General features: G+C 28.7%; 1 protein-coding gene across 3 annotated transcripts; it reads left to right on the top strand.

The window, feature by feature from the left end:
- The first annotated feature begins 10,185 nt into the window (after window positions 1-10,185).
- Window positions 10,186-20,401, top strand: LOC132924695 (piwi-like protein Siwi). Of its 3 annotated transcripts, none has more exons than XM_060989136.1 (18): window positions 10,186-10,373; window positions 14,773-15,101; window positions 15,161-15,200; window positions 15,410-15,523; window positions 16,297-16,508; window positions 16,713-16,898; window positions 16,961-17,137; window positions 17,206-17,361; window positions 17,423-17,568; window positions 17,640-17,748; window positions 17,831-18,120; window positions 18,177-18,331; window positions 18,397-18,521; window positions 18,592-18,760; window positions 19,275-19,396; window positions 19,454-19,611; window positions 19,822-19,969; window positions 20,037-20,401. In XM_060989136.1, exons 2-18 carry the CDS (start codon window positions 14,784-14,786, stop codon window positions 20,151-20,153), a joined length of 2,742 nt encoding a protein of 913 aa, XP_060845119.1. In that variant the 5' UTR covers window positions 10,186-10,373; window positions 14,773-14,783; the 3' UTR covers window positions 20,154-20,401. The 3 variants fall into 3 exon arrangements, with proteins under 3 accessions (XP_060845119.1, XP_060845118.1, XP_060845120.1); XM_060989135.1 differs by having other exon boundaries at window positions 14,770-15,101; XM_060989137.1 differs by having other exon boundaries at window positions 10,187-10,373; window positions 14,962-15,101.
- The last annotated feature ends 1,038 nt before the right edge of the window (window positions 20,402-21,439 follow it).

Here is a 21,439-nt window from a genome sequence, read left to right as displayed (position 1 = left end):
TATACCAATATTTAATTCTCCATTTTCAGATTCTAGTGTTGTTGTTGATGAGGAATTATCAAACATTGTTATAGACATTATTTAATTAATTACAATTTATAATTTAAAATCAATTGATTAATTTACACAATACACATGAATAATGTTGTTTATTTGTATAACACTTACGGGAAACCACATATAGATAAAGGATAACGTATTAACGTGTAGGTATTAAAAAAAAAAAAATTAAAGACAAACACACCAGTGACGTAATTGACATTATTGCTGTGGTAGTCTACAGCTTACTTGTTTATACTTTTTAAGTACCGTAAACAAATTCTAGAATATTCGCAGTTATCAATAAATACCTACAAAATATGATTTTCCGCAATAACGATAGACCGTGAATATTCCAAAACATTCTCGTATCCCATCAAAATAAAATAAAAATTATAAATATCATATATTGAAATTCACGATTTTTTATTTTGTCGTCTGGTATGGTTTGATTACGTTCTGGGGGGGCTTACGACTTTATTTAAAAGTTCACTTCCGCAATCCCATTCAGAGAGTCGTGTCTAAGGGGGGCAAAGGGGGCAACTGCCACCCCGGCGTCATAATTTTCATACGTTAAGAACGGCGTCAACTATTTTTAGTACTAATAACTTATATTTGGAAAAAATACTCGTTTCAATCTGAACGAGCCGGTGGTAATGTTATATCCACCGCCACTGCTGCCGATGCAGTGTGTGGGGTCCCCTTTGTCCTTTAACTCCACTTGGATTTATTTATATTTTGTGATAATTTGGAAAATGCTTTTGTTAAACAACCAGATAATAATACACACAAAATGTTGCCTATAATATTATAAATGGAATCAGGAACATTATGTTATATGTGATATACCAATTTTATTATTGTTCATAATATATCTTATATTTGTATCACATGTATGCGTCACTTATGGTGTTAAGCCCGTGTTCACACTATATTGTCTACATTTTATCGTATTTGAGTGTTTCGTATACTTATAGGTAAATAGATAACAAAATGTTGTTTTGATGACACACGCTACTTATAAAGTTATAAAGATGAATAATTTCAAATCTACAAGGCGGCTCGTGTATATGCGCTCAAGTGTACGTGTACTAACTACTTAAGAGGATGCCAGCGTAGTGTTAGTTATCTCTCTCTCTCTAACCCTCGCGCAACATAGCAAATTTTACATTCACAAAAATGGCCATAACCATATTAATTTCTCAAATTAGAGTAAAATGACCTATTATAGAATTTAAAGCTAAGAACATTATCGAGGGTATCTCATAAGCGTTTTATTATATTTTTATTTTAAAGCGATTTATGAGTATTTTAAAATTGTAAATAGTTTATACATCTTACAAAACTCATAACTCGCTTTAAAATAAAAATATAATAAAACGATTATGAGAAGCCCTCGATAATGTTCTTAGCTTTAAATTCTATAATAGGTTATTTCACTCTAATTTGAGAAATTAATATGGTTATACTGTTATAGTCATATTTGTGAACGTAAAATTTTCTATGATTCGCGTGGGTTAGAGAGAGATAACTAATACTACGCTGGCATCCTCTTAAAAGAACGCCATAGTGCCATACTCATATGACGTGTTAACTCTGTCTTACAAATACTTAAAATAACAAATTTACACTAGCAGGTCACGCTTAGCTCCGTTAGTTTAAAAATTAGTCGAATCAACCTATTATGAAACTTGATAGTAAGAACATTATTTGTGTTCGTATTATAGTTTTTACGATTATTCAGTTTTTAAGTGAGTTATAAGCATTTTTAATTTACGTTATATTATATACGTATAACTTGCTAAAAAATAAAGAAATTTCAAAAAACCAACATACGAACATAGAGAATGTCTTAGTCTAGGACAGAGGACTTGTAACATTTGCATATTTGTTTTATAATCACAAGAATAGCAGAGTACGAAACAAATACTAGTTTTGAATATTATTTTATATATTATAAATGCATATTCAGTTTTTTTTTCATCCATTTTATATTTATGAGAACATATTTTAACTTAATTAATAATTTTTTCAAATTGTTCTTCACTAACGTTTTTATTTTTAATAATACATGCAAAACATAAAATTTATTTTTAATTGTTGTCGTATAACATGGTTTTTAACCGTGAGAACGCATTTTTTCTAGCAGTGCTTGAAGATCGTCGATAAAACGATATGATTAAATTGTATTTATTTTATTAATAATTATGAAATAGTTTAGTTTACGATGTGATTTCGTATTGTCGGTAATTTAATACTTAGTTGTGAATTTGTAATACGTAGTGTAAATAAAACTAATTCAAAATAATTAATTTTGTCAAATAAAATATAAAAAATAAATAAAAATATTCTGGTTTTTATTTTTATTTTTAAAATGCATATTTTAAGTTTAAGTACATTTTTTATTTTGCAATATGTATAGGCATATTTGGTGATTTTTAATGACTACAAATTATCTGCCCTATAGTTCTTAACATCAAGTTTTATAACAAGTCAATTTTTACTATAATCAAGCAGCAGGTGATCTGCTGAGCGTAAATTTGCGATGTTACGTACGACGGAAACAACACACGCGGGTATGACGTCCTCTTAAGAAAAATGTAATATATAAATCATAGTAATACAACTAAGTACCAGTAGGCTGTAGTGTTATTAAGATTATGTTTCCAAATATAGAAATTCAGAATATGAAAATAATATAATATTTGGATTAGGTTATTTCGAAAACAAAACGGCCGGGCGGTTGTCCGTGCTGGAACGGTATCGGTATGTATACGTATGAGTCGTATGACTGTATAGTAGTGCAGAGTGCAATAATGCACACAATCGCGTGCACATTTATTTTGTACAGTGTAAAAATTAAAACAAGTCAAAACACGCAACCCGCGTTATAATGAATTTATGTGCACATTCGTTTCTATGCACAAGACGACAACCAATTAAATTGTTATCAGCGAATAATATTCTGGACGTCGTCGTCGCGCGTCGGCATTATAATTTATTTTTACTCTCGTTTATTGTATTCTGATTATCAGCGGATAATGTTCATCGATTATTATTGTAAATTCAAGGTGGATATATCCATCTTGTGTAAATTCAGAACTACAAATGTTCACAATCGTGTTGTTTTCTATCGACGACTGACGAATATTATTCGTATATTTGTTTTCAATTTTTAAAATTAATTCAGTACAGCAAATACTGCAATACAATTTTGTAGGCTATAATAGACACGGTATAGTGAGAATCCAGCTAGTGCTGTATCATTGGCACAATTAGGTCTAAAATACTGTACGGTGACCGCCGCAATACCGCTGCCTCTATAACATTTGTTAGATAAAAATATTATTATTAAATAAAATATTGGTCGTATTAAAAAATAAACTTTAATGTTTTATATTTATACAATTTACTTTTGAATAATTCTCTACATCATATTGCATAGGATATATCTCACTTATCTTATGCTTAAATTATTATTAAATCTTTAATAGAGGGGGGGTAAGATACTATTACTATCATTGTGCCAATGGGCTTTATTAACACTAGGCATTTTGAAAGGTCCATGTAAAACGTATTTGGTCTACTGGAAAAACAAACCACATTAGTTCTAATTATAGATGTTACACGACAAACGGTACCAGTCGATTCTTGCCGCTACATGCAAGTCTAACCGACTACAGCCTCGCCTATGCACAAGAATAACCCAAAAATTATGTATTTCTAGTTAGCATCAAAAATCAATTGTATGGAATATATACTTTTATACAGAATAAAGACGCAAATAGTTTCGCCAGAACGCAGTAGTGTCACTTTTCCACTATTAATTAATTGGTATACGGTTTTGTAGAACAATGACATCTTATGAGTTATGAGTGTTATGACCCTGTTATCGATACTACAAAGCGTTTATGAAAAAGTGACGTTTTTTGAGTTGTTACATGCCATTGTCAATGCCATGTTATATATAATTTCATGAAAAGTGGCATAAATCAAAATATTTTTTTATTTTGTTTATTTTTAAATATAAAAATTATGAATACATAATATAATAAAGAGAAACAAAAAAAAATTGTAATTATATGTTCAACATTAAAACAATTTCTTAAAAATCAATACATTATTTTCTAAAAATAAGACGAATAAATTAAAACAGTTTTTTCAAAATTTCAATCGACTATACTGAAAAATGCATGATTTTGAGTTGTGTCAATATTCTTGTGCATAGGCGTTGTATTATTACGCCTTATTTACTGGTTACCAGCATTTGTGTTTAGCCACAAAATATTTCCAGAAGTGAACTCATTTTTATAATTAATAAAAATGTATTGTAATTATTATTTGTAGTAATTATTGTATTTACAATTGTAAAATCAATACATTCTCTCCGCTCAGAATTTAAAAAAATAAGATCCTTTTCAATAATAATGATTCAACTATAATTTAGTAGTAATGTAGCAGGTTGTGATAATTGATAACCTATAATATAATATATACAATTGGAAGTGTAAATTATTTATATGTGTGATTGTAAATATATATGTGTATATTATGTATATAACAACTATAAACAAACACATTAAAGAGATATATAAATCATACAGAAACTTATTAAAATAGAAAAGACACCCATAGGTCGACAAAATATTTTTAACATGAGCGGGCATGTAATAATAAAAATTATTTTATTATATTATTTAACACGAACTGGAATAGTGTATTTTTGGCACTAGGCTAACGCAAGATGAGAATGAAGGGACATCCAGTAGGTGCAGCTATCTGCTAGATAAAATAAAGTGTGAAAGATTGACAGAAAATCATATACGTTCAATTTCGACTATTATACGTAGTAGGTATAAGCACTCTATCCTAGTCTAGTCTCTAGTGCCAGTCCGCAGACCTTTAGGGTTTTGTCAGACGCGACATTATAGAACTTGAACATCAGAACGCAACATCTCTTTATTTACTACTACATTATTTTACACATAATTTAATTTGAACAATTAAATTTCAATAAACGTGAATAAATATTTATCGAATTGACGAATATTGTGTTGAGAATTTGAAATTATTCAAACTCCGTCCTTTGGCCTGTATCACATTATAGTTCGCAACAGGTACAGGAGTTTTGAAGGTTTTTTTGCTCTATTATTCAAGTTAGAACCATTAACATTTTCAACAAATTATTAAAATACTAGATCATAAACACTTAAAAGTTAAAAATGAAATTCAATCTTTTGAACTGAATGTGAACAAGGCAAAATTAATTTACAATCGTGTTGTGACAATGGATGAGTAATATTATATATTATACTGATGTCGATTGATAAAAGTGTAAAATCATTATTTTACAATAAACAAGTTTATTTTATTTTTTGTTCAGTTATTTTCATAATAAAGACAATTTTACTGTGACCACGTCTCCAGTAAAGACCGATAACAAACTTTTTTTCAAGAGTTGAAAATCTCAACTATTGATATATTTATTGTATTATATTATAAATTTCATTCTAAATATAAAATGTAATTTAGACTTTATATAGTAGTGCTTATGCCTTATTGTACTTGAAATATTATTGGGCGTTAAAATTAAACAATAACTCTAATTAAGGATTAGCTAATATGGTGAAAAAAATATTATTCTACATAATGATGTCTGATGCACTGAAGTATGGATAACCAAATGACGCGTATTCCTATTTCCTGCATAATATTAGGGCTTCTATAAATTTCTAATACAAAAATATTGTATATTGTCGCGAGCCGTCTGGTACTTGATAGTCGAGTGTATTAATGAATCATTATATACTTTATTTATGGAAAATTATAATTATCGTTAGTAGTTTATCCATTGATTAAATATACTATAGTATATTTAATCTATGGTTTAACTCGGTTATATAAATTATGGTGGCCCATGGCATTGTCTATTTGTCTGTGTTCTGTGTAATATACAATATACTTATATATATATAATATATATATTTTATTATTTTTATTTTATTATTTATATGCACGGACGACCGAGCGATACCACATCTCCTTTTATTTTGTTTATATATATATGTATTTATTGCGTGTGTGCGTGAGGCTACCCGACGACGGATAATATTGTTCTATTCTATATTTGTCAATTATTATATTATACCATATTATACCAATACCACCGTCGGCCGTCGTCAGTCTCCGCCACACTGCTAAAGTATAGTCAGCGTTTGGCATAAAATGATTCCGTATGATTGTAATATAGTGTAAGAGGCCTATATGATATTGTTATTATTTAACCTTTTTTTTTATTTTAAACACAAAAATCGGCCATCAATGAGTTCTTGACTCCTACAATACTAATAATGTTGCAGACCAAGTTTCTTTTTGTTATTATCGGAATACAACTATAATGTTAGTTGTTGTTTATATTTGTTACAATATTGTGGTTTTACGAATATGTTGGAAGTTGGAACTATTTAATATTATTATTATTATTATTCGAATAGCATTGATGCATTTTACGATAACTTTTCTTTGAATAATAATAATAATATTATGATAAAATTGATAAAAGGCTAGAATTTGTTACAATGTAGATATAATGTATAATATATAAGTATGTCAGTTACTGGCAGTCAGCATGTGTAATATAATATACGGTCATATGGATATGATTAACATTTCTGTCTGATCACCACGGCTTGTTAATATTTTCTTAACATAATATTGTAATCTACGGTAAAACAGCTAATAGTTTTATGTAGATTACACCTAATTGTGTTCATCACTCGACCAATTATAAAATATTATGATTCGTTTTTGTACAGCACTACAGCCAGTACAGCCCAAGTTAGCCGTTGGATTACAGACAATTACGAAAATATTGAATAATAAGTAATATAAAGTTGAGTTTTACAATAAATTATATCATCCGAACAAGGCTTACATATTTTGTTGAGGGGCCGCAAGGCAGTTGTGTATCAAACTAAATTTGTAAATTATTATAAATTATTTTAAACACTAAAATTATTAATTAAAACTGCTCAGTGCAAAATAATAAACACCAATATAATATTCATTAATTAATTTGTACAGACTAATTATTAAATTTATATTATTATATTTGTATGGTTGTATAATATTGTTAATCGATGTAAAATATTATTTAATAATTGAAAAGTAATAATTTTCTAGTTATTAATAATATTAATATATTATGTTACTTCTTTTTTCTGTTGAAAACAGAAACACATATCAACAGGCATACATTTACTCGTATTAGTCGTATTATTTATCGTACAATGATACTATATTACAAATTTAATTGTAATGTGACCGTGCCAGGCCGACGGTAACAATCGGTTTTTCCACAAAGCTGCAATAAATAAATAATTATAAACCTCTTGTTATATATTATACGGTTACACGTTCGTATTATTCATAGAAACATAATCGTGCCCGCAGCATTTTACTTCACTTGTATACAGTTTAATATGATATAAATGGATACAAATAATATAAAAATCACGCAGAATTTATAAATAGTGGCTACTGGCTACTATTAAAATAAAATATTAATTCAATCACTGACTTAATATATTAAAAACGAACATGAACAAAAGTTCACATGAATATGATATTATTTTGCTATTATTTATTAAGTTTACCTAATATGTATTTTGCCTGTATAGGGTACCTAATCAGCTGTTAGCACTTATAAAAATACTAATATATACGGTAACATTTTGTTCCACAAATGGATTTCGTGCAATTTTTCTCAATCTACCGGAGTCCAGAGTTTATGGCTGTTAAAATATAATCATACACTGTAGGCAATGAAATATTTAACAACTATATTATATAATTTACGTTTCACGTTCAGTCGCCTGAGTGGCGATGGCTATTCACAATAATCATGATTAATAAACATAATTTGTTGTGAGTAAACATTGAACGGCGGCGATGAGACGTAAAAGAAACTATGCGTGCTCGTGACAAAGAATCTGGGTATGTAAGCAACAATAAGAATTTGTATCTTGTTTGCGATCTTCACTGTTTTTTATGAATCGGTCGGTTGTCGGGACAATTTTATTGTCAGGACGTGGGTGGGTGAGGGTTGCCGGTCCATACACTATACACTAAGAAAACGCCCTCTTTGTATTGTGACGATGAGACACGTCGATCCAGACACACAGTTTTGGCTATTTTAATATAATTTATAACTGTGATGTATTCATGTTTCATTGCTGGTTTTCGGTAAGGTACTCTTCGGTTTTGTACTCGATCTCGCCTTTGTCACTACGCGATGCGATGGAAATTGAAGACCTACGTGTTTCATTTAGTTAAGGTGTAGTAAACACTAAACCATAACAAGTACGACTACAATATATTATAGTTACAACGTATTAATATACAGGGTGTAACAGGACTATTTAACAATTATAGTAACATTTGTAACGGAAGTCTGTATAGTCTTGTTAGTTGTTACATCGTATATATGTTTTAGGTATGCGCTCTGTGTTTCAACATTCGATTTCGTCGCTATGAAAATTAATTTAAAGGAAGACACATGAATTACTAAAGACGAAAACAACCTATTTTGAAATCGATGTCTTCTTAAAATGTGTCAAATAATACAATTCGAAAATGCTTACTTTTTCCCTCCAAATAACGTCGTATTTCGTCGTAGAATCGTATAAAATAAATACCCGTTTATGAGAACAGCTGCCTAGCCTCTTCCAATTTTACGAATTGATACTCGTCGTGGACTGGTGCTTAGTCAAAAATATTCAAAATATTTAAAATGTATCTATAGGTATCTGTTTATACATATTTTATGAAAATTTCAAGTTTAAATACGGTTGTTCATTTTTGTATAACAATAAAAAAAACAAAATCGATTATTGTAAAGTGATGTGCGTATTTTTTACTTTTGAAATAAATCTAATTTGTGCTACTGCTTATCAGATTTCACTTTTAAATTTGAAAACTAAACTATTGAAGCATTTTCGCTTAAATTGTTCCTAAAAGAGACGGCATACACACGTTCGGAAACACACACACACACACATACACATAAGACACGTAACATTATAAAACCAATACATTTTATCGCTCCGCTCAGAGTCTACAATTATTCTATTTATTCTCCAATCGAGATAAAATTATAAATTATTAATATAATAAGCTACAACAGTTAATAAAACATTGAAGATTTCTGCTGGACTGTGGAAAAATGTACCATGACATTTTTCGAAAATAGTCATTACTCATTAATATAATAAAAACAACAGCATTGCATATAATATCTCGGTTTCACTTTTCTGATATCGGAATACTTATTGTAATTATTTTCATATGTCATGTTTTTCGCACACACATTGTTAACTAATTTATAAATAACATTTTAACATCGGATTTTGAATATCATATAATATCTTATCGACAATACTTCTATTGCGGATATCCGAAAAGAAGACGTGCGATAATATGTAGTGTTACTGGTGTTAGTGACTTAGTGTATGTTTCGAGGTTTAATCTGTGTTAGTTTTTAATTTCTAGTATATTATAATACTATATTATATTAGTAGAATTTTTAATGCGTGTAACCTCATAAGGCCATAAATGTAATAAATGAACGGTAATTTAATAGCATTTTAAATTTAAATACTTAATTCGAAATAATATTTTTATGAAATACTCAAGTACATATTACACAATTTTTATTAGTATTGAAGTATGGTAAATCATAGATAATAATATTTTTAAAGGTTTAACGTATCGGTTTTATATATTTTTTTTTTATTATATTTTAATTATATACATAGTGTCAATACATTCCTCGACTCTCGAGTCAACTGCTGAACTGCACCTGCTCCTTTTATATTTCTGCTGCGGAATTATTATAGGTCAAAAGGACCAGGACGACGAGATGGCGGGATGGGTTGCGATTAATGTTTTCGAATACATTTCACAGCATTGTCACCAAAAATAACAAAACATATAATAGTAATAGTAATAACATTATAAACTGCATTCAGCCATATTCTATTCTGCGGTCCGTCCCCGCGGACCGTGACCACTTCCAAAAACTAAGAGTTGCAATCGTCTCCGCTGCCCGTGTCGAGCGCCGCATACGCTCGACGGCCTTTCCCGTAGGCCGTATACGAATAATTCCTGTAGAGTGCAGACTGGTTCCATTCAGCACTGTGCTCTACTTCTCTGCGATTTGCGTTTCGTAGTTTCGTCTTCAATAGTCGGCCCGCAGTCGTTTTCGTGTCGTATTCTTCGACACTTCAGCGCTTCTACTTCGTTTTTGTTTGCTGGCAGCGTTTTCGTCGTAAAAGGTATGTTATTAATTTTATTTATTTGCTTTAAGAGGGCATCGGCGCAGTATAATAGAGAACTCATTCGTATGATTTTCGGGTATCTTGGCGTAAATATTAGTTTATTAGAAATATTAGGGAGGATAATATTTTTGAAGGTTTAACGTGATTCCTTTAATATATTAATATTATTGTTTGACCTTTAATTTTTTTTTTTAATTTAAATTTATTTGAGACAATATTTAGACAAATTTATGTATTATCCTTTTATAAATATTATTATCTTCCTTTGAATATTAATATTCCAACATGGTTTTTGTTTTACTTTTTTTAAGCATGGTACTTATTCTTTCGTGCCGTAAAGGACATTGCTATTTTCTAGAAAGTCATGAAATAATTTCATTTTATAATATTTATTCAATTATCGTCTTGGCGAATATTAAATACGGTTATTTACTCCGTTATGTTATTCATTATTTCGAGGAAGTTAAGTAGATTATTATGTATTTTTAAAATTATTTTCTAAGCTTATAAAATGAACTTGTTTTTAATTCGAGGGTCTTGTAATCAAGAAGTGATGTTTTTAGTTATCTTTTGCGTATTTCGTGATGGCATAGGTGTTTTTATGTTCTGCATGTAATTTTTAAATCTTTATTTCGCTATCTGAGTATCGAAGTGATTCTTTCAGCGTTCGTGAAATTCTTAAATGTACATTTCGATATATCTCATTCAATTCAAAACGCCTTAAAAATGTATTTGTCACGAAATTGAGTATTGCGAATAGCGTATTGTGATTAGCATGTCGATAACCAACCACGTGGTCATTCTGACACCGGTTAAATGTTTAGAAGTATATCGCCGACGAAAGTTTAGGCCGACTTTAGGAACATATTAAATCTGAACGTTTTTGGTTACAAATACCGGATTGTGCTATCTTCCAGCTTCTTAAATATCCAAATTTTTATTTTACACTGGTAGTTTGAAGGCCAAATTTGATTAAAAAAAAATCACGGCTTATGAGCTTCTCTAACCAATTACGCATAATATAAATTAAATAACGATATGTATAAATATTTATTTATATATTTCATAACTGTGAACAGAACCATAATATTCTGTTGGAATAAATATTTTTATATGATAATATCTTAAATATCATATTCATTAATGGTGGGTAGACTTTGTACTACTAAGAGTTCCATATTCGAGTCTGAAATGTATTTTTAACAAATTATTGTATATTTTTTTGTAATATACAGGGCTATGATTTGTATGCAATAAAACAATTGTAAAATATGCGAAAATAGCATTTAAATTTTTATATTATATAATTGAGATCTAAAATTATTTTATTTTTTTCATGCATATTTATTAATTATTATTTTAGTAAAAAAATAATTCACATTCAACAGTAGAAATTTTTAAATATGTGTAATACAAGTTAAAACCATAAACCTATTTTTTTTTTACCCCGTCAGTAGTCGCTTAAGTGTGCCGCTTATTCGATTTCTATTTTATTTTTGAATATAAATTATCGGTGATTAAATTGTGGAACATTTCTACTTTAAGGGACACCCCTTTTTTTTGGTCATTTTTTGGGAACCTTGTCATATTTTTGACGAAAAAAATGATGGTGTAATCAGAATTTGGGGCACGAACTTACTTTCAAAGTTATAGCTAATTGAAGTTTTCTGTTTATATTATAATCCTTAAATACCCATTTTGCTTAAAATTATTAAAGTTGAACTGCTGCGCAGTGGTAACTTTTCAGTATAATTAAACTAGTGTCCAGCGTTCTAACCTCGGCTAGGACATAGATTTTTTATTTTTTTTATTTTACGAAACATAATTAAACAGAATAACATTTTAATATGGCAATTTACAATCTTTTGAATTTTGTAGTATTAATTAATGATGTGTAGTAGTTGTTCCATACGCCTACCGGCTCCAGTCACCGAACTCGAGGTCCTATGGAACTCTCGGTTGGGGCTCGGCCCCCAAACCCCCCGGGGGATGAAAATAGTCCATCTGGGGGGGGGGGGAAGAGTTGGATAAGTGTAGCCCTAAGCTAACATAATGGGTAACCTAACGGATGACCTAACCTATTATTTTACATTTATAGTAGTGCAACTTTGAAGTGCCATAACTTCTTAACTATGTCCGAGCGCCATATTTTGACTTCACCATCGTTTCAGCGTACTTAACTACATATATTTCAATTACAAAAATTGAAAAAAAAAAGGTGTCCCGTAAAGTAGAAATATACCTAAATTGTTCTACTGATTTGTATTGGCTGAAGCTTCTTTCAATATTACATGATGTAGTTGGCTTGGCGCATATTATTTTAAATAAAGGAATTTGTCCTGTTGTTAAATTATTACTGAAATTGTCCTCGTCTGATTCGCTTTAATTCCTTAATTTTTTTTGTGAAAACAAAGACTAAAACTTTATCATGACTTAAGTAGTCAATTCATTACGGGCTCTAATACAATAAATACGATCATACTAAATTTGCAAAAATAAGCTTAAAGCTCGTGCCAAAAAATGCAAAATAAAAATAGTATGATTTTCATAATTTAAATTGTGGACATAACTCATTATATCTCTATTTATTATAGACGTAGCAAAAACATAAAAAAACATACTATTGCTTACAAATCATAGCCTTAGTAATGTATATATATTTTTGGTAGATTGTTGTTTATACAACATTATGGTGTTGATAATAAGAATGATGTTCATAATTAACAAATATTTACTTATATATATATATATATATATATATATATATTACACTTTAAACAAAGAATTTCCATCAATTAATTTGATTTTTTTTTTATAATTTGTACATCTAAAAAATAATGTTTTTTAAAGGAATAAAAGTTTTATGCGGGACACTTTAAATTTTAATAGGAAAATCATAATATTGTTTTTGTCTAATTACATTACAAAAATACAAACAAATGTTATAATTAAAGACCAGATTTATATGCATTTTAATTGTAAAATATGCATGCAAACATGCACTAAAAAAAGCAAAACATTCATATTAAAATTTCAATTTTTATTAAATTTTATCAAAATTATCACTGATTATTAATTATTCATTTTATTACAATTTCCATAAAAAAGAAGTAGATAAGTAAATAGTATGTGGTAAAATGATGTAGTAGACATGTTAATTTGAAAAACAAATGTCAAAGTGCGTTTCATGTTTATCTTTAAAATTATGATGACGATCATTAAGGATGTAATTGTTGGATGAAAAGCTGTCAACAGTGGTTATTAGTGCTTATTTAAAATAAGCTAATACATCCAGTGAATAATTTGGAACACTGGAACAGAAATCGTTGAAATTACCACTGGCATCTTGAAGTATTTTCAAAATTTCTTTTAAAACCATTAGTCATTCTTCATTTTTATCGAAAACATTATTAAATTTTATTTAAATTAATGTACTATTTGCGCTTGTAGGAAGTTTAACGAGAGTCTTACAAGTGAAAAATTAGAATTTTTGAGCTTTTTGATGCTTTTCAATGATACTTGAAAAATTTGCTTTGTTAGTGTAAGCTATATCATATTTCACATTAATTTATTTAAAATTGCTTTACAATATTTAATTATTTTTGTTTCATCTTCTATGTTTCAATTGCATTTTTAAACTCTTCAAAATTATCTGCTTAAAAGAAGGCTGACTAGCCAAGTACCCCTACGAGTAATTATTGGTTGTGGTGGTAATGTTTGGCAACATATCTTTATATAACTGAGCTTTTAAGAAAAGCTTTTTTCCACTACTAATTATTAAATCATAAATGTCATGAAAAGTATTCACAATTTTTTCGGCAATTCAGTAGATACCATGAGCAACACAAGTTACATGTACAAGATTCGAATAAAATAATTTTAAATGTTATGCATTTTATCATGACGTATGGAGTAGCATCAGATAACATCAACAAAACTTTGTCATCATTGCTATCTTCAGGCCACAATAGTTAGGATTGTTTACAAATTGTACATGTTGATGTTTTTAAGAACTGCATTAAATTGCCCAACAATAAAATTTGCTTCATCAACAGAAAAAAAATATACGATTTACCTATATATTTTCGAATATTTATTAAAACCAATAAAGTATTTATTTAAATAGTTTTTTCTTAACAAACTTTAATATAAAATATAATATAATTGTATATTGTGATAAAAAATTGTGATGGTAATTTTTAATATACTTATGGTAGTAGAGTATATTTATAATATTTTTTTGCTTTTTGCTTTTTGCTTTCGTTCATTAAATACTTAATAATTCATTTTTTTTTCATAATATGTCCACTCAATCTCAAATGATCTATAGAGCATGCTATTTGCTATATTTTATTCTTCATTAAACTTTTGGAAATAAAAACTATTATTTTAGTAGAATAATATTAAATGGATCAAATTAGACCTTCAAGGGGGAAAGCTCGTGGACGTCCTCAAGTAGAAACAAATCAACCTGGTTTATCAGGTGGATTTCCTCGATTAGCAACAAATCAACAGGGGTTTTCTCAGGGAGTTGGAGGACCTAGACCTAGATTTTCTACACAATCACTGCAAACACCAATTACAGGTGTAGCTATGCAACGTCCACCTCGTCAGGTGCAACCACGTGCGGCTGGTGCCCCACAGCAAAGGGCCCCTAGACCTCTTGGACCAAGACCTGCAGTATCCAGCGATAAAAGTACAGCTAGGCAAGATCCAATGGCAGGAGTAAGAATCCCTTTAAAATTTCATACTACTTTCATACATTTATGTTATGTTTTTTAAAGGTGCAACAAATAACATCAGGAATTAACACTTTGGGTGCAGGTAATACATTATTTATATATCAAGCTTTTATGTATTATGTATATTAATATTGTCTTAAATTATATAAATTCAAGTTCATGTTTATATATATTATTGAAGTTATTCTTGTTATTATATAATTCAACAAATTGTTTTAATTTAATTACTTTTTTTTAATTCCATAGATAACTTATTATAATAATATTTTTTTTACATTTATTAAAACTTAGGAGATACACTAGTACCTATAGGGCGTGGTGCAGTACGGGGACGGAGACAAATCGAAGTTGAACATTTTAGGACACCAAGACCTGAATCTTCATTGGGAAAAGTTGGAAAACAGGGTAAGATAAATTTAAATAAACTTTTAAATATATTAATTATGTACTTGTAATTTATAATTTATATAAACATTATAATTTTAAAATACTAGTATTGGGTTACATATGGGAATAATAATCACTTTAAAAATTAAACAAATTAATAGTGATGGCTAATGGTTATTAACTAATGCTAATTGCCTCTTAAATATTTAGTGTCTCCATGACTGGTCCATTTTATTGTACCATTATATTGATCAATTTTTCATGTAACTTTAATTTGTATCAGGGTTTTAATTTATAATAAATATGCTAAGAAATAATTTTCCATCAAAGACAAAGATCATTAATTTTATATATTATATATTAAATATGATAATATTAGAAAAACTGATGGTGCATAATTTAAAGTTATGTATACACTTAAAACAATGTTCTAAGAAATGTTGAAAACTGAAATATATTGTATACAGATTTATTACATTAAAATAAATTTTTATTTTATTATTGGTTACAATGAAAATTTTATAACAAGCCCTAACTAATAACTAAAAGTAAGCAGCAGTGCTGTTTGTTGAGGTACACTTATGAAACCAATTCGTACAATTTCTTTGATCTATAAAAGGTTTTTTTTAAATATAAATAAATATAATCTCAAGGAATGTATTTATATGTTTTTAAATATATGCGCATTTTATGACGATAGTCTATGGCAGTATTGGTTAATCCTAATGTTAATTCTAATATAAATACTATTTATATTATGAATGTGTTTAATTTTTTTTAATTTTTATCAGGAACTTCTGGGCAACCAGTGAAATTGTTGGCAAATTATTTTCCAATCACTTCATATACAAATTGGTGCTTGTATCAATATAGAGTTGACTTCAATCCTGAAGAAGATAGAATTGGCACTAAAAGAGGGTTATTAGGTCAGCACAGAGAACGTTTGGGAGGATATTTATTTGATGGATCAATGTTGTTTTCTGGAAGTCGATATGATCCATCAGTAAGTTAAATGTAAAATTTAATCTATTAAATGTTTTTATATTTTATTGATTATTGTTGTCATGATGTATTTGATTATAAGCAATCAGGAATAATTAAATAGATAGCAATTTTTTATAATTGATCAAATGATAGCTGCTAAATTATGTTAAGAGTTGTTTTTAAGATGATGTTTAACGATGTTAATTTCAATATTTTGACATAGACTTTTGATCTTACATCTATACGTCGCCAAGATGATCAAAAGGTTGTCATTACAGTGAAATTTACAAATGTAATAGAAACAGGGGATTATGCCAACATCCAAGTCTTCAACTTACTTCTACGCAATTGCCTTCGACATCTGAATCTAACATTAATTGGAAGAAACTTTTACGATCCAGAGGCCAAAGTAAATTTTTTATTCCAAAAATATTTTGTTCATTATTTTTCTGACCCCTTATAATTCTTTAGATTGATATGGCCCACCACAAGCTTCAACTTTGGCCGGGGTATGAAACAACAATTGGCAGATATGAAGATAACATTTTATTGTGTGCAGAAATATCTACTAAAGTCATGCGCCAGGAGACTGTATTGGATTTTTTAAATCAGTGTGCTGCGGATAGAAATCGAAATAAAGATTGGATGGTGAGTTTATAATCATTGTAGATTTTCAGTTTAACTTATCTTAATATGTTATGTGTTATATTATTTAGATAAACTTTAAAAGTGGTGTTGTGGGTACCACAGTGATGACTAAATACAATAATGAAACATACAGAATTGATGACGTAGATGAAAATTCTAACCCTAATTCAGAATTCACTAAAAAAGATGGATCTAAAATGACTTATGTGCAATATTATAAAGAAGTACTTAATTATTAATATTCATTATCATAAATCTAAATTAATATAATGATTACTGTATTAGAAATGGAACTTATCGATTCGGGGTGGCAGGCAACCAATGTTGATTTCGAAAAATAAAAGATCTATAAGAAAATTTGGAGTTGAAGATACATTGGTGTATCTTGTTCCTGAACTATGTATTATGACTGGTATAACTGATGCCATGAGGTAGTCAATTTAAAATTAACTTAACTTAGTTTTTATTAAACTTATATGTAAACAACTGCTTTAAATTATAGAAATAATTTCACACTTATGAAAGATATGGCTATACATACCCGTGTGAATCCCAAAGAACGCATGGATAGACTTACAAATTTTGCAAATCGCCTTCTTAATACACCTGATGTAAGTTATTTTAATTCTATTGAACTTTTATTAAATTTTTTGCAAACATATTTTAATTGATTACAATAATTATGTTATTTAGTCAGTTACTGAATTGAAGAGATGGAACCTAACGTTAAGTAATAGACTTGTTGAACTAACTGCTCGAACTTTACCACCAGAACCAATTCTCAGTCGTTCTCAAGGGTACAATGGTGGCGAAGAAGCAGACTGGACAAAGCATTTACGTGCTTTACCAATGTTCACCTCTGCAATTGTGAAACATTGGGTTATTTTAGCTCCGAGAGATTGTTGTAGAGAAGTTGATGCATTTGCTCAAACTCTTTCTAAGGCTGCGCAAGGAATGACATTTACACTACCTAGACCTATCATGTAAATATTTTATAATGTAATATTTTCTTTAAAACTTACACGAGTAAAATTTTTAGAGTCCCCATGAGTGATGGCCGAGCTAATACATTTTTAACGCATATTGAAAAAGTTATCAATGAAACGAATCCAGCTTTGATTTTATGTGTTATTCCATCGGCACGTGGTGATATTTACAGTTTAATTAAACGTAAATTATGTATTGATAGAGCAGGTATATTTCTTATATATTATATATATTATTTATTGTATGTATTTATCATAAACATTTGTTTTCAGTACCTTCCCAAGTAGTACTTTTGAAAAATGTGCAGAAGAACAACTTGTCAGTATGCACCAAAATTGCTATCCAAATCAATTGCAAACTTGGAGGGGCTCCTTGGCTAGTTACCATACCTAAAAAAGTAATAGTTGATAGTTTAGTATACAAATTAAATTGTAATTAATTGTATTTTTTACTTATATATTTTTTAGGGGATGATGATAATTGGTTTTGATGTTTGTCATGATAGTCAACGGAAAAGTACATCGTTCGGAGCTTTAGTAGCTACCATGAACGATTCACATACAAGTTATTTTAGTTGCGTTGAACCTCATGAAAGCGGAGAGGAACTCTCTGTACATTTTGCTACAGGCATAACTAGTAAGTACTCGTGAAATTTTTCAATGTTAAAGTATTTATTGGTCTGCACAAATAACTAATTAGTTTATATAAATTTTCTTTATTCTTATAATAAATATACAAACTACTATTAAGCTTATGTCTAAGGATACATACAATTCTTAATGTATTCTGTTCAACTGGTTACAATTCATCAGTTAGTCTCAAAAATTTTGCCCGGGAAACATATATATGTAATAGAATTCTGCACAGGTCATAGTTAAATGTTTCATTATTGATGTATATCAATTGAAAAAATTTACAACAAATGATTTCAAACTTTATTCCTTATTTCCTACTGTTCATCAAAAGATAGTATATGAAATTTAGAATTGTGAGTCACTACATAACATCTCACCACTTGAGCAGTGTTTATTTCAGACCTTCTATACTGGGGGGGGGGATTATTGCATATTGTTGGAGATATGCTATAAGAGTAAATAGCAATAAAGGATAAACAAATTATAAAAATTGATATTATTATATTATTTTTCAGAGGCCCTGATGAAGTATAAGGCTAAAAATGGTACATTACCTACTTCCATTATTGTATATAGGGATGGAGTTGGAGAAGGTCAAATATCATATGTTCATAACACTGAAGTTAGACTTTTACGGGTAGGTTTGTTAAAATTAAATTTTAATTTTTTATAATTGATTAATTTTTTTTCTTAGACTGCTTGTGAACAAGCGTACGGACCAAAATCTGTTCCATTCGCATTTGTTATAGTCACTAAGCGAATCAGTAGTAGATTTTTTGCTCCTGGTCTTAAAGGACCTCAAAATCCTCGACCTGGTACAATTATTGATACTGTCGTTACAGACCCAACCAAGTAAGCTATTCATTAAATATTTAACATTTTCATTAAAAGCATTGTAATTCGTATGGATAATTAACATTTTAAATCATTATATTTCAGACTCTTATCTTTATTATTTGTTAGTTGGGGTAATGCCATTTATGTATAAATAGATATGCAAACGATATTAGTGTACTGTAGTAGAAAAACATAGTGTAATAATTAAATATTATAATTTTGCAGGTATGATTTCTTTTTAGTTTCACAACATGTAAGACAGGGTACTGTAACTCCTACCCATTATCATGTGATTGAAGACACTCTTAGACTTCCCCCTGATATAATGCAAAGACTTACTTTTAAGTTGACTCATATGTACTACAATTGGTCGGTTAGTATACCTTATGGACTATTTTCATTATATCCATATGATATATATATTTTTAACATGTTTCTAGGGTACTGTACGGGTTCCTGCTCCATGTCAGTTGGCTCATAAGTTGGCGTTCCTCACTGGTCAGACTCTCCGGCGTGCTCCCCAAACTGGATTGGATGAATTGTTATACTTTTTATAGTTATATACTTATAAGGAATAAGGCATTCTTTTTATGAATTAATATTTAAATATTTTCATTTTATTTATTTTTAATGTATGAGTACTAGAGTACTGTTTTTTTTAGCTTTGAGAAAAGCTATTTTCATATCACTTTGATAATATTAATTTTAACATTTGACAACATTATTCCTATTAGAAAATTTCAATAACTTCTATTGATATTTTTTTATATTATTGAATAAAGTATATTAGATTTTATCTTTTTAATTTTGGAATTAAATTTATAGTTTACCCCTTCTGATTTGTTTGTTTGTTTGTTTTGTAGTGTATGTAAAAGCTAGGTATCAAATTTCATGTGTATGTCTTTGGTGTTGCACAATTAAATTCCGATGAGCTTACACAACATAATTTGGTTTTTTGTGTACAAGTCTTGTTTGGAACAACAGAGTGTAGTGAAAAATATAGTATGCACAGTTTTATCCGTTTCATCCTTATTATTTAAATAGAAAGTTAAATGAAACAACATTTTATTAAAATAAATTATAAAATTAAATCTCTTTTACATTTGACTAATATTTAGTTAAACTAAATATTTTTCACTAAGTATATTTACAATAAAATTGTTTACATACTTTATTTAGTACAGTTCTTTATTTTAAACGAATAGTAGTATTATAGTAAGATTGATAATAATCTGGGAGATGGTTAATAGCGGGAAATATACAAACAACTAGGAAGTAATGTTTTTATAACTGATTCACGGATTATTATTAGTTCTATCATTTGCTTAATATAATAATAATCATGGCATATTAAGACTAAATATATTTAATAATCTATGAAAATTGTTTCATCACACAGGTTGGCATGTAATTTTGTAACTAACCAGTCAACACGGTGTTAGATATGAGATTTACTCATGCCGAGGAGATGTTCATTTTTATTTACCTCAGTATATTATACTAAATATTTTAGATTTTGTTATAAAGAATAATTTAATCTGCACAATTATATTCTATTTAGTGTATGTTGACCCACTATCTGTGCTCAGTGATCAGTCGCTGGTGTTAAGGTGTTAGGCGATTATCATTAGTTAACCGCCTGGTTATAATAGTCATTCATTATACATAACTAAACAATGATTTGCTAATACCTCATAAAATTAATGTTAAATTGCACACAAATTATAAAAGGGGAATAAATATATATTATTTACAATAAATTGTATTTAAATATACTTATTAACAGCAGAGTTAATAACAAGGTTGTTATCATGTGTTGTTAGTGTACACATTTTAATGATAT

The sequence above is a fragment of the Rhopalosiphum padi genome, chromosome 3 (assembly GCF_020882245.1).
Source record: "Rhopalosiphum padi isolate XX-2018 chromosome 3, ASM2088224v1, whole genome shotgun sequence".
Lineage (NCBI taxonomy): Eukaryota > Metazoa > Arthropoda > Insecta > Hemiptera > Aphididae > Rhopalosiphum > Rhopalosiphum padi.
The sequence above is the reverse complement of the archived record's forward strand: the minus strand, read 5'-3'. Positions and strand labels throughout refer to the sequence as shown.